General features: G+C 39.4%; 1 protein-coding gene across 4 annotated transcripts; it reads left to right on the forward strand.

The window, feature by feature from the left end:
- LOC146550709 (protein bicaudal D homolog 2) lies at positions 1–23,122 on the forward strand. 4 transcript variants are annotated; one of them, XM_085260609.1, is made up of 11 exons: positions 1–228; positions 1,036–1,233; positions 3,209–3,544; positions 5,836–6,048; positions 6,226–6,378; positions 9,074–9,586; positions 10,529–11,395; positions 11,988–12,167; positions 15,704–15,855; positions 18,123–18,462; positions 20,606–23,122. In XM_085260609.1, exons 3-11 carry the CDS (start codon positions 3,293–3,295, stop codon positions 20,609–20,611), a joined length of 2,676 nt encoding a protein of 891 aa, XP_085116735.1. In that variant the 5' UTR covers positions 1–228; positions 1,036–1,233; positions 3,209–3,292; the 3' UTR covers positions 20,612–23,122. The 4 variants fall into 4 exon arrangements, with proteins under 4 accessions (XP_085116735.1, XP_085116732.1, XP_085116736.1 ...); XM_085260606.1 differs by lacking the exon at positions 1,036–1,233; XM_085260610.1 differs by lacking the exons at positions 1–228; positions 1,036–1,233 and adding an exon at positions 1,294–1,446.
- Positions 23,123–25,127: the final 2,005 nt, after the last annotated feature.

A 25,127-nucleotide genomic window follows, 5' to 3' on the forward strand; every position in this document is an offset into this window, starting at 1 on the left:
TCGTGCCTTGGCGGTTTCGGCGCGCGTTTGACACCCGACCTCGGGAGGAGAAACGGGTGGAGGAACTGGTGGGAGGAAGGGAAACTGCTGCTGCCGCCGCTGTTGGTGCCTTGGCTGTTGTTTCGTAATTAGCAACCGTTGCTTTTAAGAGAGACAGCTCCATTTGGACGTGCAAGGCTAACGTTTGCGAGCAGCCACCGAGTGCCATCTTTGGGATAAAGCCATAGGGTGAGTATGTAGGTAGGCTAATGATGGCTGTCCGGCTAATTAGCTTGCCTGATAGGATCCGGCTCTTGTTACAACAGTGTTCAAGCCCCGTTAGTTAGTTAATCGGTTAGACTGTTGGCGTCCGTTCGGTTAAGGCTATGTAGGAAGGTGAAATTGCAAAGCTAAGAAGCTATCTAGCTAGCGAAAGTCCGTTTCGCTATCTGCATCAGCGTTAGATTAAACCTGGTGCTGCTAGCTGTCTCTAGTTGTCATATTTCCACGTTACTCCACTGTGGTCTTTGACTACTGTCAATATGTGTTTTATCTGATTAATAGCCTCTTGCTTTTAAACATAGCGAATATTCTCAATTGCAAGCTCTTAGTGCATGTTCACGGAGAACCGGTTTCTTGGCGTAGAGGAAGCAGATGCTTGTTTCATGACTAACTCGCAGCTACATCCTTTGGCACGGGACGACCAGCGGCTGGTGTTTCCATCTTCGGTCAGACAAGAGGACACGAGGAAATCGTGGGAATCTGCCCCACCCAGGCCGGTCGAAGTAAACATATGTTGTTTCCGCGCCTTGGTCGTGTAGCAGCTGTTTCAAGTGTTTAGCAGTAATTTGCGTAGTGTGAAAGATGAAGACTGGTCGATGCTACTCTTGGTGTTTAAGACCAAGTTATTGTCGTGGCACCATGACTCTAGGTGCAACAACTAGAGTCATGGTGCCACGACAATAACTTGGTCTTAAACACCAAAAAGACCAAGGAGGTCATTGTAGATTTCCGGAAGAGGGGCCATAACAACCATCTGCCTCTCTTCATTGGCAGTGAGGCGGTGGAGAGGGTGAGCAGTTTTAAATTCTTGGGGGTAACTGTGACCGAGGACCTGTCCTGGGGCAACCATATCACCTCAGTTGTACGGAAGGCCCAACAGCGCCTCTACTACCTGAGGAGACTGCGGAGCGCACACATTCCCAGATCTCTGATGTTGAACTTCTACAACTGTGCCATCAGCAGCGTTCTGACGTATGGATTTCTAGTGTGGTTCCCCAGCTGCACCAAGGCCGATCAGCAAGCACTCCAGCGGGTGGTGAAAGAAGCTGGCAGAATTATTGGAACAAGTCTGCCAGAGATCAGTAATATCTTCCCCACTCGCTGTCTGAGGAGGGTGCACAGTATCCTGCGGGACCAACATCACCCTGCGCGCCACCTTTTCCATCTGCTGCCCTCAGGGAGAAGGTACAGGTCTATACAGGCCAGAACATCCAGACTGGCCAACAGCCTGTATCCACAGGCTGTGAGGCTCCTGAACTCTCTGCCCCCCTCTCACGGACAATAACCATATCCAACTTCTTAATAGCAATGAACTGGTCTGCATTGGTGCATCATATCTTTATTCTCTTCCCCCTCCTGCCCCCCCCCCCTCTTTCTTAAATAGATAACTATCATATCTGATATCATATCTCACAGTACAATAATATTGAATGGGTTGCATTGTTGTATTTTGTCATGTTTCTCAGGTCTTTGTCTGAATTTCTACGAACATTATTGCTAAGGATTGTCTTATTGCATTGGAGTCACACTGGGTTAAATATGTACACTTGGGTTTTAAGGGGTATTTATTATTTTCTTCTTTTTTTTGGGTTGTATGGAAGCCCCAAACGCAATCTCATTGTTCTTGACAATGACAATAAATAAATAAATACTAAAAAATACTAAATAGCATCAGCATCCTCTTGCATTTAAGTTTAAGCCTGTTTTTGTTAATTATGGGGATGTGAGGAAACCAATTTGTTTGTTTTAGGTCTAAATCATTTCTTAGACAGTGAAAAACGGTTTCTTGATTTATGTTTTTGCATATTTGTCAGACTTATATGTTTCAGATCAAACACATTTTAGTATTAGACCCCCCCCCCCCCCAAAAAAAAAAAAAAAAATCTGAGCAAATGTAAAGTGGAGTTCTTAAATGATGATTTAGCTTATTAAGGACCAGTAGCTATGAAAAGCTATCCAAACCTATCTGTCCCTGTGTGAAAAAGTAATTGCCCCCTAAACCTAATAACTGGTTGTGCCACACTTAGCAGCAAGAACTGCAATCAGGCATTTGCAGTAACTGGCAATGAGTCTTTCACATCATTGTGGAGGGATTTTGGGTCATTCTTCTTTGCAGAAATCGTTTAATTCAGCTACAATGAGTAATTTTCAAGCATGAGTGGCCTGTTTAAAGTTATGCCAAAACATCTTAATCAGATTTAAGACTGGACTTTGGCCACTCAAAAACCTTCCCATACTTAAGTGGACTATTATGAACTAATGGTCAGATATTGTCCTTCAGAATTTTGTGGTAGTAAGCAGAATTCATGGTTCGATCAAATTGAAAATGAACCATTGTGTTCTTTTTAGTCAGTGATGAGTTTTTTTTTTATCCTGGAACCCTCCTGTGGATGCCAGCTTTGCCCAGCCTCTTTCTTATTGTTGAAAACTGCCCCCCCCCTCCAGACCTGCTGTTCTTCAGATGTTGTTCTTGATGCACTCTTGGAGTAATTTTGGTAGGATGACCACTCCTGGGGGAAGGTTCACCAGATCTCTTTTCCTAATTCACTTTGTCAGACATGTTCTGTTCAAGTGATTATTTTATGTATTATTATTTTAATAATAATACATATGATTTACCAAAAGGGGCATTTTATTTTTATTGTGTTATCTTTCTTAGTATTAGAAACTGATGATCTGAAACATCACGTATGACAATCATGCAAAAAAATAAAATAAAAATCAGAAAGCACTCTAGCTGATAATGCAGCCCTTTCAGCACTAGATCTTAATTTAATCTCTTAGATTTTTCTCCTGGTCTTTAAAGCTTTAGTAAAACTTTTATCCCATTAAACTAATCCCAAAGTTAAACCTTACAGTTTACTCCATTAGTGTCACACTACAATTTATGCAAAAACTTCTATCTCCAAGTATTTTATGTAACCATGTTCTTTGTCTTTTGCCGTAGTGGTGTGGCGTAATGAAAGCAGAGGAGTGAAGGAGGCAATTGTCTCAGTAAAACATTTGCAGACAAGCAGGAGACTAAGTAAGGATGCTGGAGGCGGGTGCAGACCCAGCAGGTGCAATGGCCGAGGGAGAAGAGGAAGCGGAGATGGGGAGCAGGGATTTGAAGGCTGAAGTGATGCGGCTGACTCTCGAGCTTCAAGAGGCCACAGAGGAAAAGCTACAGGCAGCCCGCTACGGTCTGGTGGTGCTGGAGGAAAGTGCTTCCCTCAAGATGAAACACACACAGCTGGAAGAAGAGCATGAATCTCTCAAACTGGAGCTACAACAGCTCAAAGAGGTAGGAGCACCTAAGGCATATGTTATTGTTTTAGATTGTTTATTTATATATTTGGGGTGGCTGTAGGTCAGGATGTAGAGCAGGTCACGTACTAATTGGAAGGTTGGTGGTTCGATCCTCATCTTCTCTAGTCTGCATGCCAAATATCCTTGGGCAAGATACTAACTCCAACTCGCTCTCTGATGCATTCATCAGAGTATGAATCTGTGTGAACGTTAGATAGAAAGCACTTACATAGGGAAAGCATAGAAAAAAGTGCTTGTGTGATTGGGAAAAGCACTAAAAAAACACCAGTCCATTTACCATATTTACCTTGTAAGCTTGTGAGGTCATCATTCCACTGGTTTCCAGGTAGTTTTCCTATATCACATACTTGCTGTGTGATCTTTTGTTTATATAATAAAATGTGCGCAATGAAATGCATTTCCCGTTGTAAGCTTTCACAGTAATGGTCTAATAAACAGAACTCTTGTATTTTGCAGGGTATTAAAATCATGAAACAATGGACACCATACAAAAATTGTATTTTATAATTATCAGGTTTAACGGGTTTACATTATTGGTAGGCATAATTTAAATGCCATCAACACCATAATTGCTGCTATTATATATAAGCACAATCTCTCTAAGTTTATTCATTTTATAGTTCATAGTTGAGGAGCTGCCTTGCGGTCTTGCAGTCCTATAAAGATACCATGGTTGAGGGTTTTTTTGTTTTGTTTTTTTTTACACGTGCCAGTGGACTATGTCATGAATTTGCCTGTTCATTCCGTCATTGTCTTTTTGTAGCTCTCACTTTCTGATAAAACAATAACAGCTCTGTTACAGTTGTGACCTAATATTATACTTTGAATGTCTTGTCTTGTGATCATGTTGAGTCAGGTTTGCCTCACATGTCATTTGATGTTGGCAGGAGAAGAGTGTTAACTGATTATGACGTTTTTGCATCCAGTTAGTCAGCATGTTGCTATTAACATATGTTAATTTGGATGTCTAAATTTAGCTGATTTTGATTCGTTATGTTAAAGCATTAAGGATTTAATATGGTCAGAGCAGGATATTCAAGATAAAAGATCAGGCCAATACAGCAAAGCTCTGATTATGTTTAAACCATGCCTTTCATAGATACATTGAAATAATGCATAGGCTTTTCATATTATAAACAATGCACTTTCCACCATTGTGGGGGGGGTTAAGTAAATAACCATTGTATAGTAACACTGACTTGACCATATTTACTAGATCGTTTGAATCTCAATTTTAAAGGTACAAAAACTGTATTAGACTCCGTTTTCATATTGCCACTGAATTTCTGCTAAAATAACTGATTAATGCAGTGTTGTTTCCATACAGAAAACTGAAGAATAATTAGCACATTAAGAATGTTTTAACAAGTGTTTCCTAATGTAAATTTTGTCACAAATACTTATAGACCCACAAAGGTATTTGGTATTACTGGAACAGGTTTTTAAATACTGATTTATGTAAGAAATTAATCCTATAAAACTAAGTCCGGTCATGTGGGCAGATTTCTGATTTTGCAGTTATTCCATCTGCCTGTTCAAATTAAAAGGGGAGAAATTAAAAAAAAAAAAAAAAAAAATCCTTCTTACGGGTAGTTACTGATATTAATCAATTTATCTGTAAGAATAACAGTAAAAGTGGTCAGCTGGGATGCTTTATAATGCCATATAAATTTAAGTGCTGTACTGTTTCTGATTTCAGCTATTTTTAAAATCAGTGTAAACCTCCTTTTTTATTTTTGGCTATTTACCCATTTAGGTTTTGGCAGGGTTGAGCTCCTGTGCTGGTCATTATGTAACCATATTATTAGTGATCATTTAGGCATGTTTAGTAGCTTGTTTGTTTCATTAAAACCCTTATGTGATCTTTCTTTCATTAGCACTTATTGGTGCATAGTGTGTGTCAAGGTCTGTGGTTGTGGCACGCTGTGAAAAAATGCATGTTATTGCTAGATAACTGTAATCTATTAGGGTCATAGTATAAGGCAAGACAAACAGAACTGCAAAAATGATGTGGAAATTGCTGTTAAGGTCCAAGGTTACAGAACCATATCAGCTATTTCCTCATTGCAGTCAGGTCTCAGGTGATTAATGTCCACTGAAAACTGACAGAGAAGTGCAATTTCCTCTCCTTTGTTTACATTGTTTACATTTCTTATCTTTATAATGATATGGGTCAAATGTTATTGTTTCCCCCCTTATGTGTAACACAATAGTGTGTCAAATAGTGTTTTAGAGCTGTCCTTATCAGTTTTTGTTTGTGTTAAGGCATTTGCAGATTCTGTGAGCAGCCAGAAACGTGCAGCTGCTGATGGAGAGTGCCGGGAGGAGAGCCTGCTACAGGAGACTGCCAGTAAAGAGGCTGCCATGGCAACGCGCATAGAGGAAGTTCAGACAGAGCTGAAGCAAGCACGCCTTGCTCTGGGCAATGCCCACGCAGAGATTGATAGACTTGGGGGGCTCTCCACCCAGCTGAAGAAGGTATGGTGTACTCATTCAGTACTCCCTCTTCTCGTGATAAATGCAAATAAAAATTAAATCCCTTTGGAGAAAATATTAGTTCTCTAGCCTAGAATTAACAGTATATGATATGTAATTGACAGTTAAGCATGTTAAGCTGTGCTTTGTACTGATTTTACTGTGGATTTTCTTCCACAGGAGTGTGAGTGTCTTGAGGCAGAGAAAGGCCACCTGAGGGATGAAATAAAGGAATATAAAGTGCGTGAGCTGCGCCAGTTGCAGGACAATGGGGAGCTAGAGGAAGAGAACATATCTCTGCAAAAGCAGGTGTCTGTGCTCAAGGAAAACCAGGTCAGTTGTCACCTTCCTTCACACAATCATTTTTGTATAACATTATATTTATTGATTTTATTATTGAAAGAATATGAAATAAATCGATAAACAACCCCCATCTCCACTCTATATGTCCTGAGTCCCATCTGCTGCATAAATTTGAAACATTTTTTTAAAAAATTGGCAAGGGGCAGGAAGGGGCTGACGAGGAGACATGGATGTGTGAAACGGTAGTGTTCAGAATTTCTAGGGCCAGAGAGCATGGTGACACAGAAAAGCAGGTTACCTTTGTTACAGAGTTTCTGAATTACCTGAAGTAGACTAGTGTGGTGGGGTAACTGCGAGGGTTTTAGCTAAACCTGATAATGCCCAAAGCCAGAGCTCGCTTGCTCTGCCCATCTCTCTCCTCTATCAATAACCCTAATCTCCAACCGTATGGAGAAATGAAGAGAAATAATTCAGTAAGGTTTTGTTCCTCCACCTTCACACATGAGGAGGAAGGTAAACAAATACACTATACCACACAACATGTTTGTTGTCAAAACTTCAAAGGACGGTAACAAAAAAGCTGCTGGTGAACAGACTGGACAGTCTAGTTGCCGGGTGAATAGTGTTGTTCTTTTCACCAAATGAAGCAGCTCCCACAGCAGAGGACATGCTATTCATCTCATAACTACCTGTGTTTTTCATTAGACAGTATATTCCCATAAAACCTGCTTCCACTGAAAGCCGAATACCAAAGCCAGTTTAACATTTGTAATGCAGTGTGATTGAAAGTGTGTAATTATAGCTGTGTGTTGCACCATGGCAACCATGTTTCAGTGTAACTATTTCATGTTTCTCAAGATATTTTGGGATGTTGTGTTTTTTATTTATTTTTTCACATTCTAGAGGACATTATGTGCTCTGAGAATTTAGATATTTTTGTTTTAATAATTTTATGTGAGAATATTTTGTAAATATAAGCACAGCTTTGGAAAATGCTCCATAGACACTGTACTTATATGTAAATTTTTCATGTTGGTTGTTGTATTAAGCAGTTATTCCAAGTCTGCTTGATGTGCATACACATCTCTGTCAGTACTAGATTTGGGAAAAATGTATGTGACCTGTGAGTTGACTTTGAAAGAAAATATTTTGTCATCTGTATCTCTCTGTCTGGAATATAATTTTTAAATGAAACCACATTCATTTTCATTTGAGGGACACACTGGAAAATGAGAATCACATGAAGGGACAGATGGACATGCTTTGAGTCCAAAATGTATGTCTCATTTGGCCTTTTCACACATAATGTGGTCCACATAAAAGCTAGCCAATTATTAGTCTTACTATTGTAGTAAGCTACCATATAGCCAAATAAGTACCTTTTTTAACAGCCTGAACTTGAGAACTAGTGTTAGCTTGGCTTTTAATAATTCATTTTAATTCAAACATTAGTGCAATGCTGCAAATTATGTTTTTTCTCAAGAGACATTTTATGTCTCTTGAGAAAGATACACTGGCCTTTCTTTACACTTGGTAAAAGCATAAGCTGTCCAGTTTCTTGCTTTGGTTGAAATTGTCTGCCCTCAGTATAAACTTTTCTTTTTTTTTTCTTCTTTCATTTTGTTGCATTCTGTGTTAGCAAGCTTTTAACCTGCAGAGACCACAGCTACAGCCTGGCAGACCAGAATTTCTCAATAACCTAAAATGATATCCATGCCAGACTAAAAATTGTCCATGACTGTACAGATTTGGCCCTTTGATGATAACACATGTACCCTAACTGATCTTTAGCCTGTCAATCATAGAAGGACAATTTCAATGTTATATTATAGCTATTTATAAGAAACATGCATTATTTTATGTGTACTTTATGTCAGAATCAGAAAGAATCAGAATCAGAAAGGGTTTTATTGCCAAATGTTGAGCGGGTTTACAACATTAGGAAATTGCTGTGGTGCTTCAGTGCAAACATACTGTTATAAATACTGTTATAAATTAAGCTTAAGTTAAGCTTCTAAAAGCTACTGTGTTTCTAGCAAGAGCCCAGCAAACATTGTTATTAGAATTCCTAAATGGATACATTTTTATCCACTTTATTTTGACTGTTCATTTATGAATCAGAATCAGAATCAGAAAGGGGTTTATTGCCAAATGTTGAGCAGGTTTACAACATTAGGAAATTGCTGCGGTGCTTCAGTGCAAACATAGTGTAATAAATAGCACTTAAATAGTGTCATAAATAGCACTTAAATAGACATGAAAAAAAATAAAAGTAGGGATAAGAATTAAAAGTGCTACATAGAAAGATATGTGCATGAGCTATACATGAGATGTATACATGAGAATAAGAATTAAGAGTGCTACGTTGAAAGATATATACATGAGTGCAGGTGGTGATCAGTGCCAAACATGGAATGATGCAGTGAACACAGCGTAGGGTCATGTGTTAGTAGCGGGAACAGTCATATGGTTATTGTTCATGTGTCCAACAGCAGAGGGGAAGAAACTATGCTATAGCAATAATAAAATTATTGGTTTGGGTGACTATGAAGTCAGACAGTGTAGTTTTCATTTGCCTACTGAAGCTGTCTGGTTGTGAGTGTAACTTTGCTAAATGCAGTGATAAGTGTATTTGCATGTTAGGGATACAATTTCCATTCATACTAAATGAGCTGAATAAAGTAACAAAGAAAGTCTTCTTGTCCTGCTTCTAATCTTATTTCAGGTTGAGTTTGAATCAATTAAGCTGGAGCTGACCCAGAAGAACGAGGAGCAGGAGGAGCTGCGAGGACAGCTGGAGGAAGCTGGAAGACTGAGGGAGATTGCAGAGAGGCAGCTGGATGAGGCCCTTGAAGCACTGAAGGAGGAAAGGGAGCAGAAAAACAGTCTGCGGCGGGAGCTCTCTGCCTTGACCCTTAACCCCTTTGATTCTGTGGGGAACCTGGAGCTCCACTTGGAGCAGCTGGATGACAGCCAGGAAGAGGGCCAGGGTGGAGAGGGTGAAGGGGAGGATGGGGATGAGAATCAGGACAGCGGTTTTAATAACGGTCCTGGATCTTCTTCCAGTTCTGCTAACCCTCCTCACTTGGGTGGCTCCAAAAGTAACGGCCTCATCCATCGCTACTCCACCCCACGCCACAGTGATGTACTTCGTGCTCCTGCTTCTGGACTGGTCGCAGACCTGCTGAGTGAGCTACACTTTTCAGACAGTCAGAAACTAAAGCAGCAGCTCCTACAGGTGAGCAACAGAAAAACACTTACCTTTTTTTCAAATGCTTCTTTGTGGTATCCCACTGAGGACAAATGATTAAAAGGAACTAAAAAAAAGTAACTTCAATCCTACATGTTATTAAGAGAATGAAGTCATTTTATGGATTGTGTACAGAGGTAACGAGAATTTGCAAACGTTTGGGTATGGAAGTATCATTAGTTTAGTGTGGTAATTCTATAGCCATCACAGTCAGTTTCAAGTATCACTAAAAGTAGAATTAGGGTTTAGGGTATCATTGTTTCTCAGATGCTTGGGTGCCCATTAATAGTCTTAACAGAGTTAAGAAAAATAACACACAATAATTTGATAATTACTTAAGCATTTACCCTATGTTGCTTTCTTATGACCTTTTATATATGAATTTAAAAGCCTTTAAAAGGTTTAGACAGTTTATTTACTGTAGATATGTAAAATAGAAAGCTGTTATCTGGCTTGGCTAAGTAAGGAGGATATACAATTTAGTCTGTGCGCTAAGCTGTTAGCAGGGCTCTCTGCCACTTCCTGCTCTAGACCACATCCGTTTTGTGATGGAGGAGGAGCATTAATATATATTGTGTATTCCATCAAGCACTTTCTCCAGCTCCCACCTGATAAAGCTTCATAAACCAAAGGGTACTTCAGGAAATGAAGAATGTCTTGAGCTGTCATTGCTCTCTATGTAATGTAAATATATTATTCATGGTGCACTTAAATCAGGAGGCTGGGTTTGAAAGTTCCTACTGAACAGATGTCGCTATTTGACATTAAAAATTTATAATGAGTAAAGGTGGTGGGGGAGAAATGTGTGTCACAGACATTTATAACCTCCCTTTTTGTTTTGAAATTAATCAACATTCAGTATTGTTCTTGTTCTGTGAACTGATGTTAATAATTACAGACTTCTCATGTTATGTTTGTGTGTACATCCAGGCAGAGCGAGAGAAGTCCAGCTTGACTAGCAAGGTGGAGGAACTGCAGATGCAGCTGGTAATGTCCAGACAGGCACTCAGTCAGCAAGAAGACAAGGTTGGCTCTCTCACCCAGCAGCTGGAAGCTGTGCAGAGTAGTCGACAACAAAGCCAAGAGGTGGATGACAAAGGAGATAATGAGACAGAAAAAGATGGTGGCAATGCTGTATTTGACTATGAGGTAGACACCAAGAGCAAGGAGGTGCTGGAAGCGCGTATGCGCGCGGCTAGCGAAGAGCTTCTAAAGCTGCGAGATGAACTGTCTCAGGCAGGAACACGTTATAACACCCTGGAGCAGAGATACAAGCAAGAGAAGGAGCGTTGGAGGGCTGAGGCCCAGGAGCTGGCTGACAAAATCCGTCAGTGTATCAAGTCCAGCAAGCAAGATCAAGAGCGCATCAGTGAGCTGGAGAAGGAGATTGGAGCAACACGGAAAGTGGCAAGTGATTCTGAAGGGCACTTAAGTGTTGCTCAGGAAGAGCTGCTGGCCTTCTCTGAGGAGCTGTCCAACCTGTATCACCACATCTGTGTATGCAACAACCTTACTCCCAAACGGGTCACCCTGGACTATTATCGTGATGGTGCCAGGTCAGGAGGCAGCGCCAGAAGATCACACCTCTATTCCCAGCACAGCGTCCAAAAGAAGACTCGAGCCAATGACATGTTCATTTCGAAAGCTGCAGCGTTGCAGTTTATGGGAGAAGTTGACAGTGCTGTAACCAGTGGAGACTCTCCTACCTGCCCTGGATCCCCCACCCTAGATTTCAGGGACCCTTCCAATGTTCGCAACTTAGTAGCAGTCATCCGTTGCCAAATAAAACATCTTCGGGTAAGACAAAAAGTGTAGTTCTTGTGACATTTATTAATGTAGTACTCCAACACTACTTAGTTCTTTGTGAACTAAAACTTGTAACCAGTGCAAATTCTCAAACTTTTTTGCTGTAACCCTAATGCTGAAAAACAAACTTTTATTCTGGGTAAAATCCTTAACTCCTTTACAAATGTTTCACTGAACCTAATAATCTGCTCAGCCTGTTAACAGAGTTCAGCTGGTCCCATGTCTGCACAAATCCAGTGCCTGGCATGGGCTACAGTGACACGTGTGGGCGTGAATGTAGCGGCTTATCAGGGGTCAGAGTAGAACTGTAACCTCCATTACACCGAAAGAAAAGACAGGGTGGTAACAAGTTCATTAACTAGAGAAGTGCATATTCTCAAACAAAAAATAAATCCTCTTTTACATGTTTGAAGATTTATTCCTGCCACTTCAGTGTTATTGTTAAGAAATGTGATCATTTCGTGATAAAGATTTTTTTATTTTTTTTTTTTTTAAATCAAAATGTTGTTCCCGTTATATAAGAAATGTTATTTGCCAGACTAACTGTGCTAACCCTTATAAATATCTGTCTCTGTTCTCTCAGGTGGCAGTGGACCTTTGTCGTCAGAGGGGTGCAGTGCCCTACTCAGGGCTAAGCAGCAGTGGAGAGGCAGAGCGGGACAATGAAAACCTCTTGGAGGAAGTGTTAAAACTCAAGTCTCTTCTGAGTACCAAGAGAGAACAGATTGCTACCCTCAGGACTGTTCTCAAGGCTAACAAACAGGTAGGTCACAGTAAGCAAGTATCTGTGTTGTAATGTTTGTCTTTATCTTCAGTGAAGGGAAGTATAGTGTTACTTCAGAAGGAGCTGAAGTTGTGAGTGTATCGGCTGTTTGGCACCAGCCCTTTGCTACAGTCTTTACAATTACTGCCCCATTCATATATATGTAGATGGTGTTATGTCACCAGTCATGTTTATTCTCATGTACAGCATTGACATAACTTCCACACTTACCACTGTTACTCTGACAAACCTGTTTTTACAAACACCATGCCAAATATTGAAAAACTATTTGTCTTTAAATCTACACAAATGCCATTTGTATAAGCATTTTCTTTCTGTTTTTTCGCCTTCATCTCATCCTCCCTGTGTATGTCAGGTTGTTGATACATGTTAAAAGAAATAATTTAAATAATTTATTTGTTTAACAGAAGAAAAACTCATTTAGCAGGATTGTCACCACTGACAGTTATACTAACCTCACCTGTAAAGCACCTTGATATACACCGTAGCTCATTCACTGTCCGAAACAAGTCGTATGTCCCATTTATGAATAAGTAATGGCCCCTATCAGTTAGTACCTATTCGGGTTGATTGTCACGGCTTGATGCAGTTTTTAGGGTTTTCCATTAGGTCATAGTAAGTGTTTCCAGGGACTTTTTTTTACTATCTACTTGGCTGGGGTTCCAAGAGATCAGAGTCATTTCTAAAATGTGACGTCAACAGACTGCATGCCACCAATTTGTTAGTCAGTGGCATCACAGGACATTGGCTATGTTGGTATAATGACCCCACACATATTAGGTGGTACTCGATTGTAATGAAAACAAATCAAGCCAAGTTGAGCCGATCCAAGTAAGTACTAAAAGAAAAAGGGCTTAAAGGTCTCTTGGAATGTGCCTTGTTTAGAATTGAGGCCAACTAATGTCATTTGATCTTTAATTCTTTTGTGTCTAAGGTCAGTGTTTGTAGTTTTGCTGCTTGATATTAAAATCAAGCTTTCCTATACTTTCCCACTTTCACTCATAGAAGGCAGGCTTCATTGTTTTTGTTTTGTTATATGAACATAATTTTGAGAATAGCTACCTTGGTTTACACAGATTGTCTGAAAATTAACCTTGCTAATATTTAACCATTAGTCTGTGTTAGATATAAGTTATAAGATAAAAGAGTTGTCATCTCTTGTTAGGGGTAATTTATGGTACAACTAGTTATGTGTCTGAGAGTTGCTTTCGCCACAAGCAAGAGAAGTGTGAGAGGACAAAAAATTTGTGATCAACAAATTCAGCTCAAGAATCAGAGACAGTGACTGCAGTGGACACATTTTTTTGTTTTTGTTTGTTTTTTTTAACACTTTGTTTTGCTTCAACTCTTTATATTTTATAAATTCACTTAGTTGTTTCTGACACTGCCCCCTGGTGACAGTAAAGAGTTACGACATGTAGGGCTTGGTCTGCACAGCTGTCCTAATGCTGTGTTCTGTTTATCTCAGAAGTCAGACGTCAAAGCTGGGGATGACGTAACTCCTTAGTCAAGTGTGTTCCAGTAATACTCGGTGTTTCTCATTGCTTTGCTGAATTTGTTTTGCTTCTTAGCAAGATCGAGTCATTCATGCATCACTAACTTTTTTTTTTCTTTGCGCTGTGCTGTGTCAGAGCTATGCATATGGCTTCATTAGCAAGTCATGAATACACAGCAGTGACAGAACAAATTGCAAGTTATACAATTTTACCTTTTAACTTTACATTTATTGCTGTCATCTTGGATTGTTCAGTCAAGCTTGGTGGGGATGCTCAGACTTTGAAAAATTGTGACTGGGAACTCAGGAATTCAGATTTCTGACTTCAACTGGAAATTCTGGAATGCAATTATACGTTATGTGTAGGATCACCATAGAAGTATGTTGGAGCCCTTAATAGGCCTCTAGTCAACCAATGAAAATCTTGAGTGAAATTTTATCTGCTTTTCAACAAATCCTTAGATTAACTAAAACTGGCCACAGTCCACTGAGTGCATTCTGCTTAGCCTTATTATAATAAGCAGGGATTGGTACCGGAGACTGGCAGTAAATCCCAATAACCGTACCAGACACACCATCACTTAAGTATCAGTAAGCAGCCAGACAAGCATTGCTGCTATCATTGATTATGCAAAATAAATTCATTCTAACACACCATTTTCTTATTATGACAAAGCTGCTGGTTTTGTGTTTACTGTCACCAGCAACTTCAAAGTTGCTGGTGACAGTAAACATGACAGTAAACATGACACTTAAAGTAAAAGTTTGCTGTGAAAAGATTTCAGTGTTGAGTTGATTGCTGAGCTTTGATGTGCAAGCTGCTTTTTGCAAAGTTCATGCGCACTATTTTTATCCTCGTTTATAATAACACACAGCCGCAGTAACTATTGCTTTTACTTTTGTCTGTTACTTTGGTGCCAACTCCAAGTAAATTTAAAGCAAACATAACATTAAAAAATGTTTGACATAGCACTTCCTGTTAGGTTGAGTAAGTAAAAAAGTTGGGAAAACAATTGCTATTCACAGATACAGCCAACAATAATAAAATAATCCTGTAACTATATTGATGTTGTGCATTTCCCCATATAAAAGTACTTCAGGAAATTGTCTGCTCACTGAGAATTAGGTCAAGTGAGAGAGCATGTTGCTGAAAGCACTGACCAGTCCAACTGGAGACGCCATACGTGCTTGTTATATAACTCACTTTGCAGGAGTATTATCCATCCATAATCTCACATAAGCAGTATGGGTGACCTGTCTCATCAATGTCTTGTCTAGACAGTCCCCTGGACCCACATGATTGTGCACCTTGAGTACATCAGCCTCTCCTCTGATGTGACATAGCACAAAGGGAAGAGGGAAAGAGAGTTCAACCTCTCCTCTGATGTGCTATGTTCAGCATTGCATGACCTGTTTCTGTCATTACCTGAACAGTCAGTCCTGTATACACATACGCACACTTAAGGTAATCTGTTTGATGGGCCAGTGGTCACTGACAATAGTTTTCCTTCTCAAGTCTGTTGACGTTAGCTGTCCACTGGTGCCTCTGATGTAATCAAACCATTTACACATGAGATTGTTACACTGATATTTGTATTTGGAGAACAGATAAGTAAAAAGCAATCCCATTAGTGGGGCAAACGTGATTTAGAACAAACTATTTGCTTAAGATACAGCGTGTTTAAACTATAGAGTCATATTGTTGATTTTGTGCCTTCTTCATAATAGTGATTTTTCTTTTCATTGATCTTTAAAACTCTGACCGAGATTGCTGTTTAACAGGAAATTTTGTAGTCACATAGGACAGGAACAGTTGAGCTGTCACTGAAGCTACTCAAATCTAAGGAATTTGACCCTAAATTCTTGGCCGGCATTTATTATCGCATGCAAGTGTCTCCAGAGTATTCCTAGTTTTGAAAGAAGTGCATAATTTTAAATAATGTGTTTTCATACCAGCAACAGATCATAATGTGTTTTTAAAACCCCATTTTGATACTAAATAATATTTTTGTTATTGCAGACTGCAGAGTTGGCCTTATCCAATTTGAAAACAAAGTATGAGACGGAGAAGAGTATGGTGTCAGAGACCATGATGAAGCTCCGAAATGAGCTCAAAGCCCTGAAGGAGGACGCTGCCACCTTCTCTTCTCTTCGAGTCATGTTCGCCAGCCGGTAAGCTTTCATTTCATGTGATTTGAAGCAAAACATATTACTGACTCAGGGAGGACAAATATAACACAATCATATATTTAATAAAGTTAGAAGAAACAAACATTTAAAAAACTGCTTTAAAATGTCTTAAAACTGGATTGTATTTGGCTCTGTACTAGTAGTTTTAAGGCTTATTAGTTGTGCTCTTGCTAAGGTACAGCTTTTGCTTTCACTCGTGTAATGAGCTTACCATGCTTATTACACCTATGGGCAATCCACTAGTTCACGTGAAGATTACAAACCACATGCTTTGCCCTGTGCTGATGGGTGATCAAGCAAGGTCACCTTTAAGAAAGACTTTTAACGTTTGTAGGACATGGGTTTGACTATAAACACCACCATACTATCAAGGGGAAGATGTTAAGAGTTAAACATACAGATCATAACACTTGACTCACTAACCTCTTCTTTGCGGTGTTTTTATTTGGGATTTGTATGAGTGCACTAATGATTATTTTTCTGTTTTTGGTGATTGTGTTATGTGTTGCCAAAGTGCCCTGAGAAGGTTCTTGGCCATGTATTAGACCGTCTAGGCCCTTTCCAGACAGTTGTTATCCCTAAGAAGGATTGAAGAAGAGCCAGTAATGAAGGGCTGCTACTGTCTGTTCCAATAGGATAGAGATTACAGCTTTATAAAAAGATATTTGCTTAGAATCAGGTTCAGTGGAGCCATCATGTGGATAGCTAGTATGAGTGCATCTCTACAATATATGAAAATAAGGGTGTATTACCGTACTCATTTTAAACATATTTTTACTTACATTTTCCAGTTAGCATCGTTCCCGGTTGCCAGTGAATGAATGAATTGAAGCTTTTCCAACATTATTTATCTCAGTTTGATATCAATGTTAATTTATTTATTTTAACTACAAAAAATAATCCGTGGGAAAAAAGTTTTGCTTTTGTAACTTGTGATAGCTTGTGATATTTTTAATGATTTGTTAGCCTGTAAAATTAACCAATAATAACAATAATCTTCAGTTGCAATCCCTGCTGGTGTTTGATGTTTGCATTTAACACACTATAAGTCGTGTGAAGTAGGGCTGCTCAATTAATCGAATTTTAATCACGATTACGATCTGGGCTTTCAACGATCATTAAAAATGACTGAGCCGATTATTAGCCCCTCCCTCATTTATCCGCGACACCTTAAAGGCCGGTCCGTGAAAATATTGTCGGGCATAAACCGTCCGTGGCGCAAAAAAGGTTGGAGACCACTGATTAAGAGGACCCGAGGGAAGCTCGGAAAGCTAAGCAGAAGTTATTTGGAGAGTGACTGCCATTGGTTGAAAAGAGAGTTTAAAAAAAAAAAAACTTCAGTGGTGTTGCACACTATTTTATATTATTTTTTAAAAGTCATTGTTAACCCTTTAAAGCCGGTCAGAGCAGCACGCTCCGTTTTGCGTAACTATTTTTAAATCCCTGTAGAACCTGAACCATGTAAGCTAGCGCAATAATTTGTTTTGCATATGAAACCGGAGGAGTTGTACTTACATCTGATGCCATCAGCTTGTCCTCGGTCACGGTTTTGTTCCACATATAGCTTTGCAAAAATTGCATAAAAAGCGCTTGCAGGAACAAAAACATAATATTCCAGAAACACGCTTCGCCGTTCCTATCAGCTGTTCGTAACACTTCCCACAGTGAAATGATGCACCTGCTGTTTTCTTTGCAAATTTGCATCATAGGATTGTTTTTTGTTTTTCCTGCAGTATATAAAAATTGCTGTATCTCCAAAATAAAACTATGAAGACACTCAAAATAAATTTCCTGTGGTGGGAAACTATTTTTTGCAACTTTATTGTATTTAAAGTTTTGAGGGATAAACCTCTTAAATTTCTCCAAGTAGAAATATATGTAAACAAAACAAAAGCAATTTTCAATTTTTTTTGTAGTTTATTGCACTTTTTTGCAATTTATGTAATTACTATGGACTTAATGCATACATATTATTAAAATATGGGCTATAACAGTTGTATTGATGTATAGCAACTTGAAGTGCTCCCACAAATGGCACTACAGCATGTAAAAAAAATAATATAAGCTCTGGTGGACTTGGTTCTATAGTAGGTCTTAAAGGGTTAAATAAATATCGTCAAATAATCGTGATCTCAATTTCAGTGAAAATAATCGTGATTATCATTTTTGCCATAATCGAGCAGCCCTAGTGTGAAGCATGTATTTCTATGCCTCTGTCTTTATTTCTTGCTGCATGTTGCATCTCTCAGGTGTGATCAGTATGTGACCCAGCTGGATGAGATGCAGAGGCAGCTAGCTGCTGCTGAGGATGAGAAGAAGACACTGAATTCTCTTCTGCGTATGGCCATCCAGCAGAAGCTGGCTCTTACTCAACGTTTGGAGGACCTGGAGGCCCCTATGTCTCCACACAGCTTAAACAGCAGCCCCCGTCGCTCTCGGGCCAAAGAGCTTGCTACCAAGTCAGGCCGTGCCCCTCGGAGCCCCAGAAGCAGTCCCGCCCGGCCTCCATTGAGGAGCAGTCCACGGTCTAGCCCCGTTCCTGCTACTCACCACCTGCGATCTCTAACTAGAAGCCTCCACACAAGCCCTGTAAGAACCCCTCTTTCTCTTTATCCTGACAACTCTAGCCAAACCAGCAGCCGCTCACGCGGAAGCAAGGGTCTCCAAAGAGATGCCACTTTTATTAGAAGTCATAGTGTCAGTGATGTTTGTAACACAGAGTTGAATCGTGGTTTTTCCCTGACCTATAAAGGCTCCACCAGTTCTGTGAACAGTGATTTAAGCTCTAAAATGTATCCTGTAAGTGAATCAAAAGGAGCATCAGTCCGGAGAGCTTCTGTCCCTTTACGTCAGGACACTTTCATCACAACTCGCGTTGTACCTGCCTCTTCTGCCAGACTGAAGTCTTCTTTGTTTTCTTCTTCTATAGATAAACTAACCTCTTCTAAAACTGTGTGTGTGTATGCTAACACCAGTGAAGCATGGGGTGAAAGCCAACAAAATCATGCTCTAAACCCTAAATCAGATGTTTCTGTGAGGAGAAAGCAGTCAGGTCGCAGGTCTAATTCTGTACAAGCAGCAGCAGCATGCCATAACACGTATCTGTCAGACTCTGCACAGTTCAATTCAAGTCCGTCAAGGGCCCAGGCAGTCACATCACACTCTGTTAACAATTCAGCAAGTAGAACCAGGATGACCGGAATCTGTAGAGAGTCTAGACAAAGATCATTTACATCTACAAGTAGAAACGCAGAGGAGTTGTACACTAATGCCAGTAAGAGCTCTGGTAATAAAGCTACATCTTCTAGGGCTCGGAGCTCACACTCTAAATCATCAAGGAGACAATAAAAAAATAAACGTAAATTAGCCAGCAGATCTAAGCTATCGAACTGGTTTACACACTATATTGACAAAAGTATTGGACCCACACTGAATTCAGGTGTTTTCAGTCCCATTGCCACAGGAGTGTAAATTCCAGCCCAACCATGCAGTCTGCCTTTTCAAACATTTGAGAAACTGTGATGAGTTGCTACTGTTGGAACAAGTGAGTTCATGGAATTTCCTTTGTATTTTTGCAAAGTGGAAGTTTTTAGGAACCAAAGCAACTCAGTCACAAAGTGGTTGACCACGTAAATGTGGTGTCACTGAGTGCTGAGCAGCACAGCATACAAAAGTCACCAATGCTCTGTTGACTCAGTAACTGACGAGCTCCAAACCTCTTCTGGCATTAACCTCAGCAAAATAACTGTGTACTGGGATCATCATGCCAATGGTTTCCATTACTGAGCAGCTCCTGTAAGTCCAGTGTGTGCAGAGCCCAGTTCTTTTGTCCATATAGTGTTTCTCTATAACAAGTTTTAAATAAGAGACTAATAAACTATCATTGATATCAATGAAATGGTAAATGGCCTGTATTTATATAGCGCTTTACTAGTCCCTAAGGACCCCAAAGCGCTTTACATATCCAGTCATCCACCCATTCACACACACATTCACACACTGGTGATGGCAAGCTACATTGTAGCCACAGCCACCCTGGGGCGCACTGACAGTGCTAGTAATGAACTAGAGGGCACTGAAAGAACACATGCTTCAACGTTAGCAGTTTTTAAAAAGGCTTTTCCAAAATTGAAAGCGTACTTACAGTGCCAAGACTTCATCTTCGGGGCAGGGATAGCTCAGTAGGTAAAGTGGTCGCCCCATGATCGGAAGGTCGGCGGTTCGAATCCACTTAACGGCTACCCTGAGGTACCCCTGAGCAAGGTACCGTCCCTACACACTGCTCCCCGGGCGCCTGCTTAGTGGGCTGCCCACTGCTTCACTGAGTGAATGGGTCAAATGCAGAGAAAAACAAGTAATTTCCCCATGGGGATCAATAAAGTATCCATTATTATTATTATTATCTTCATATTTCCTAACATGTGAATTGTTATGCTGTTTGCATAACAGACCAAACAAACAACTTTGATCAAATACCTTCTCAGTGCTTGCTTTTATCTTGAACAATCTTGTTTTTGCACAGCTTTAGTTTAGGGTTAGTGTTTAGTTTGGTTAAGATTTTTGCTTATTTTAACTGATCACCCCTAAATTGCTAACCTTTTGTGCTCTATGTTGTATTGATCTGTTTATCCTTATAATTTACCCTTACCATTTTCCACTAAACTTTTTAAAGTTCTTAAGTCAGACTAAATATTTTTTTCCTTTTTGTCTCTGTCTCACCTTGTCTTTGTAGCGCTGAAACACTCCTCCCATTACTCCAAAACCCTTCTTCTCCATAAGGACCTGTCTTCATGTTGACTCCTTGGCTCCCTCCTCCTTCCCTGACCTGAGACATCCTGTCCATCCCAGATATGATGCTACATTCCCCACTCTACCTAACAGAACCATGGACAGGAAAAAAAAGTATTTAAAAAAACAAAACAAAACAAAAAAAAACTCTCATCCCACCCTTTTGGTCTTCTCTGCTTGGAGTGGAGAAGCCTGCATGCAGCCCGAAGAAGGATGAAGAGACAAATGTGCTGCTCATTTCTTTGTGAAGTCATTACCTGTGTTGTCCAAAGTGGTTCCAACTTCCATCTGGTCCTGTTCAAGGCTTTGTGTTGTACTGAACCATTGGCAGTATTTATTTCAGAGACTCTCCTTGTACAATATTTACTGTCCTCAGACTTTGATTCAAGGCTATGATCTGTTCTCTGAAGGCTCTATGTCTTACATTCTTGCCTTTAGTCTGGCTTGATGTATCAGGCCCATCTGGCGTCTTTAGTGTTGGTAAACCATTAGATGATCTGTGGTAGCTCTCCCAGGTAGTTTTTTATAGAACACTGCAGCCTTACCAATAGTCTTACCTTAAAAGTAGAGCTTATTGTTGTCTTGAGATTCTTCCTTTTACTGGTGGTGCAGTTACATGCTCTTTCTATTACGCCATTTCTGGTTCTTAGATTTCAGGCACACCCTTTAAAGAGAGGTCAGTAAACATGACATTTCATATGGAAAATATCAGCCATACATTCATCACCTCAGTTCAGACACTGAGTGGTGAGATGCATGATTTGGGAAATCTGTAATGTGCATCTTCGCAAACTATGCAGACCAAGTCAGGACAGTGCCTGTATACAATCTACTGTTTAAGGCTTTGGGCTTTGAAACCTAGCCTCATTTTCCGTTACCAATGGCTGGCTGCAGCTATTTTACAACAGATATTTGCATCTCTTAATATAAGAAGATTTTGGAAGTCACTGTCTTACATCATTAGAACAAAGTGGCCTGGTTTCCCCTAAACCTTTTAGTAAAATCCTCCATTGTCATTTCTCTTCATTACTGTGACAACATTTTCCATTCGATATCTGCTTTCTCTTTGCTCCTTTGAACAGCTAATCAACAATATTCGTGTTTTGTATTTCATAGCATAATGTCATCATGCTTTTTGTGCCACCAAAATAAATGAATAGTAATAACCTAGTATCATCCACAGCAAGCAGGCTGCTTCTCTACAGCATGTGTTGTTTTCAGTTTGAAATGCTAATACCAGGTATTGCTGGGGTTGCTGCTTATAGAAAGTAGAAATAAATACTGATACCCGATCATTTAAAAAGCATTACATTGAAGTTTGCATCTATTTGCACATTATGGCTTAGAATCAAGAATAAATAAATCTGAAAAAGCTGCTTCATTTAAAGTGTGTGGGAACTCAGACATGACACTGCTTTGCTAAAGGTTTGCAATGAAGAATAGCATGTAAATGTACATGTGTCACTTGATACCTCTAAAGGGACTGCTTAAAGAGCAGTATGATATATGGACTTTGACTTGAAGACAGCATTGCACAGGTTGACATTGGCACTGTAACCTCACCTTTTTTTTCACTGAAGGCAACTTACAATGTATTAAACTGACTTAACACGACCAATCGTGGTCCTTTCAATTGCATTTGGGAAAAGCTGTTTGAAAACGGAGAAATTAATACTAGAAAATGTTGACACTTACTAAAACTCAACTTTCCTCTTTACTAGAAGAAGCCGCATCCTGCTGATGAGGTTTTATTTTTGGTTAGCTGGTGTTTTGTTTTGGTTTTTTGTGCCTTGATTTTGGTCTTGTCTGCTGTTTCAGAAAGTCACATTTTCTAAATAGAGGCTAAAGTTCAACACTGTAGTTGTATTTTTTTTTTTAATGTTTTAATTATTTTAAATAAACTCACTGAGCAGTGTTAGTACTGAAAAAAGTGATATCTCATTTTGGTAAAATATTTTCACTTTTTAGCTGGCATGCCTTGTATTTATTAATCATGTTACCTCATTAAGGATTAAGTAATAACTTAAATGAATCAAAATTAGCTGATTGATATTTTAGACAACTGTTACAACTACTGAACTTTCTTTTAATATTCTGAATACATTTGGACCTAATGTATCAAAGATTGTAGACTGCCGGGTTAGCTCCTCCATTTATTTATTGAAGTTATGTCCACACACTCTGGCTAAAAAGTGAAAATACTTTAACATAATGTCATTTTCACACTGAAGGTTGTACATTGATTTAAGTCACTCTGTGCAGATGTGTGTATAATTTAATTGCCACTCTTGTATAATATTTTAACTGTATTTATGTGGTCTGCATTCTGTGTAAATTGTTGACAAGCACACACTCCACATAACACATTTGAGGTCCTCAACTTTTTGTGTATGCAACGTTGACCTTTCATTGACCTTCTATCCACTTTTGTCATGAAGAATAAAAACAAGCCAACACCGTATAGTGCTCGTGGTTTTGAGTGAGTGACTTTGGTATTTTTCTTATACTGCACTTATGGGGAAAAGGAGTCTGTGCAGTCCTGTGAAAAACGAAGTACACCCCACAATTCAATAGTTTGTAGTTGAATTGTGAATTGACACTACCATGTCATGGTATGAGATGTTTGTGCTGATATGTGATGCTGGGCATTGTGGCCAGATGTCTCCATTTTGGTGTCCATCTACAGTAGATTGCTCCAAAAGTCTTGTTTTTTTCAGATGTAACTTTACAAACCTAACCCATACTGCTTTGTTCTAATTAGAGAGAAGATGCATTCTTTTGGCAGTCCTTCCAAACAAGTCATACCTGTTCAGTCTTTCCCTAATTAAGCTGTCATGCAGTAAGTCATTGCTAACACTCTGTAGGGTCAAAGCTGTCGCTCTTGGGGTTTTTTTGCAGTTTCTCTGAGAAGTGCACAGTCTGATGATCTGTGTAATGCTCAGTCCTGCAAACTGCCATAACTTCTGCTTTTATAGAGATGGTCACACTTGTTGGTGATTAATTGTGTGTATCTCATTAACAGTGCCTTGCAGCTGTTTTCAATTCTTTCTTTTAATTCAAGTCTTTCAATTCCTATGGAAACAGGAGCATGCCCCACATAGCTTTTCACAGGACTTTCCATAGTCTTGTAAAAGTGTTCTTTTTCACATGCCTGCATGCACGTATATCCTGTCAGTTTATTACATTGTAAATACAGCAGGATACTGGTTTGTGGTTAATTTTTGTGGTTTTGTAGGTGGTATTCCCAGTAAGTTCTCATTTGAAAATCTAAGCCTAGACAGCTGAATAATGCAGCATGCTGCGCAATAAAGTTTGGTCATAGAGTCACAAAGCTCTTCTGGCTAGTTTGACTAGAAAGGAGGGGGTGGTGGGATTGGTCTGGACATGATTCTTTTGTGCAGATTTTTTCTGCAGCTTGTTCAGAAACTCCACAGTACAAACACACCAACTTCATGAAAACACAAACTAATAAAAATAGCAAGATATTAGAGTGAAAGCCATCTTCAAGAAAAGAGCAATTAAAAAAACACAATAGTACATAAATTATATTAAAACTAAAGCAAAGAATTAAAATGTACACATTTAACTTAATATATCTCACCCACAGCTATTGTAGCTATTTTTCTATAGGTTTGATTATCTAGTGGTTTGCACGGTTTCCTCACAGAGAGAAAGCCGTGAGTTTCAATCCATCGGCAAGCTTTGCATATATGAGGTACCTTCATGTGTGGAGTTTGCGTGTTCTCCGTGTACCTGCACCTGGAGAGAGCCCATCCCTTCAGGTACTCAGGATTTCTCCGCAGACATGAGGACATGCATGTTAGATTAATTGGTGATTCTTCAGTAGGTGTAAATGATTGCCTTTCTGTGTTAGCCCTGCGACAGACTGGTGATTTGTTCACTCTGTGCCTACCCTTCCTCTCACCCTGTGAGATCTACGATAGGCTCCAGCGCCCCTTAGACTGTAAAGTAGATAAGTAAGTGTGGGGGGGGATCATAATATATAGGGTAAGATTTAAGAGGTTCTGAAGAGAAATTACAGCACAAATATATTTGTCATATTGACAAATTTGACCAAACTGAAAAAGACAAAACCTAAACACATTTTCCATTTATGCTTCCATTATATTTTGATTAGTTTTGTAAGTATACAATGTTGTTTCTTCTCCTCAAGTTAGTTTTAGTTAACTATATGTATCTTGGACTCGAATAACCTGTAGTCCTGTAGTTACGCAAGTCAGATTTAAATCTAGAACTCATCAGAACTAATTAGAAACAACAGACAATTAAGTTTCCTAATCTCTTACAGATGATTTCCTCAAGGATGGAGATGCATATTTGGCAGCAGACTTTCCAGTATTTTCAGCTGGAGTGTGTATTCAAGGCCCACCCACAGAACAAGTTTCCAGAACTCTGTGTGAGAAGTTAGGACAAATAAAGAGGCTGTTTATATAGAAAATCTATAC

Source organism: Mchenga conophoros, linkage group LG20, assembly GCF_057382185.1.
Source record: "Mchenga conophoros isolate Kocher_MC1m ecotype Shallow Benthic linkage group LG20, M_conophoros_male_GT1.1, whole genome shotgun sequence".
In the NCBI taxonomy this organism is placed as follows: Eukaryota; Metazoa; Chordata; class Actinopteri; order Cichliformes; family Cichlidae; genus Mchenga; species Mchenga conophoros.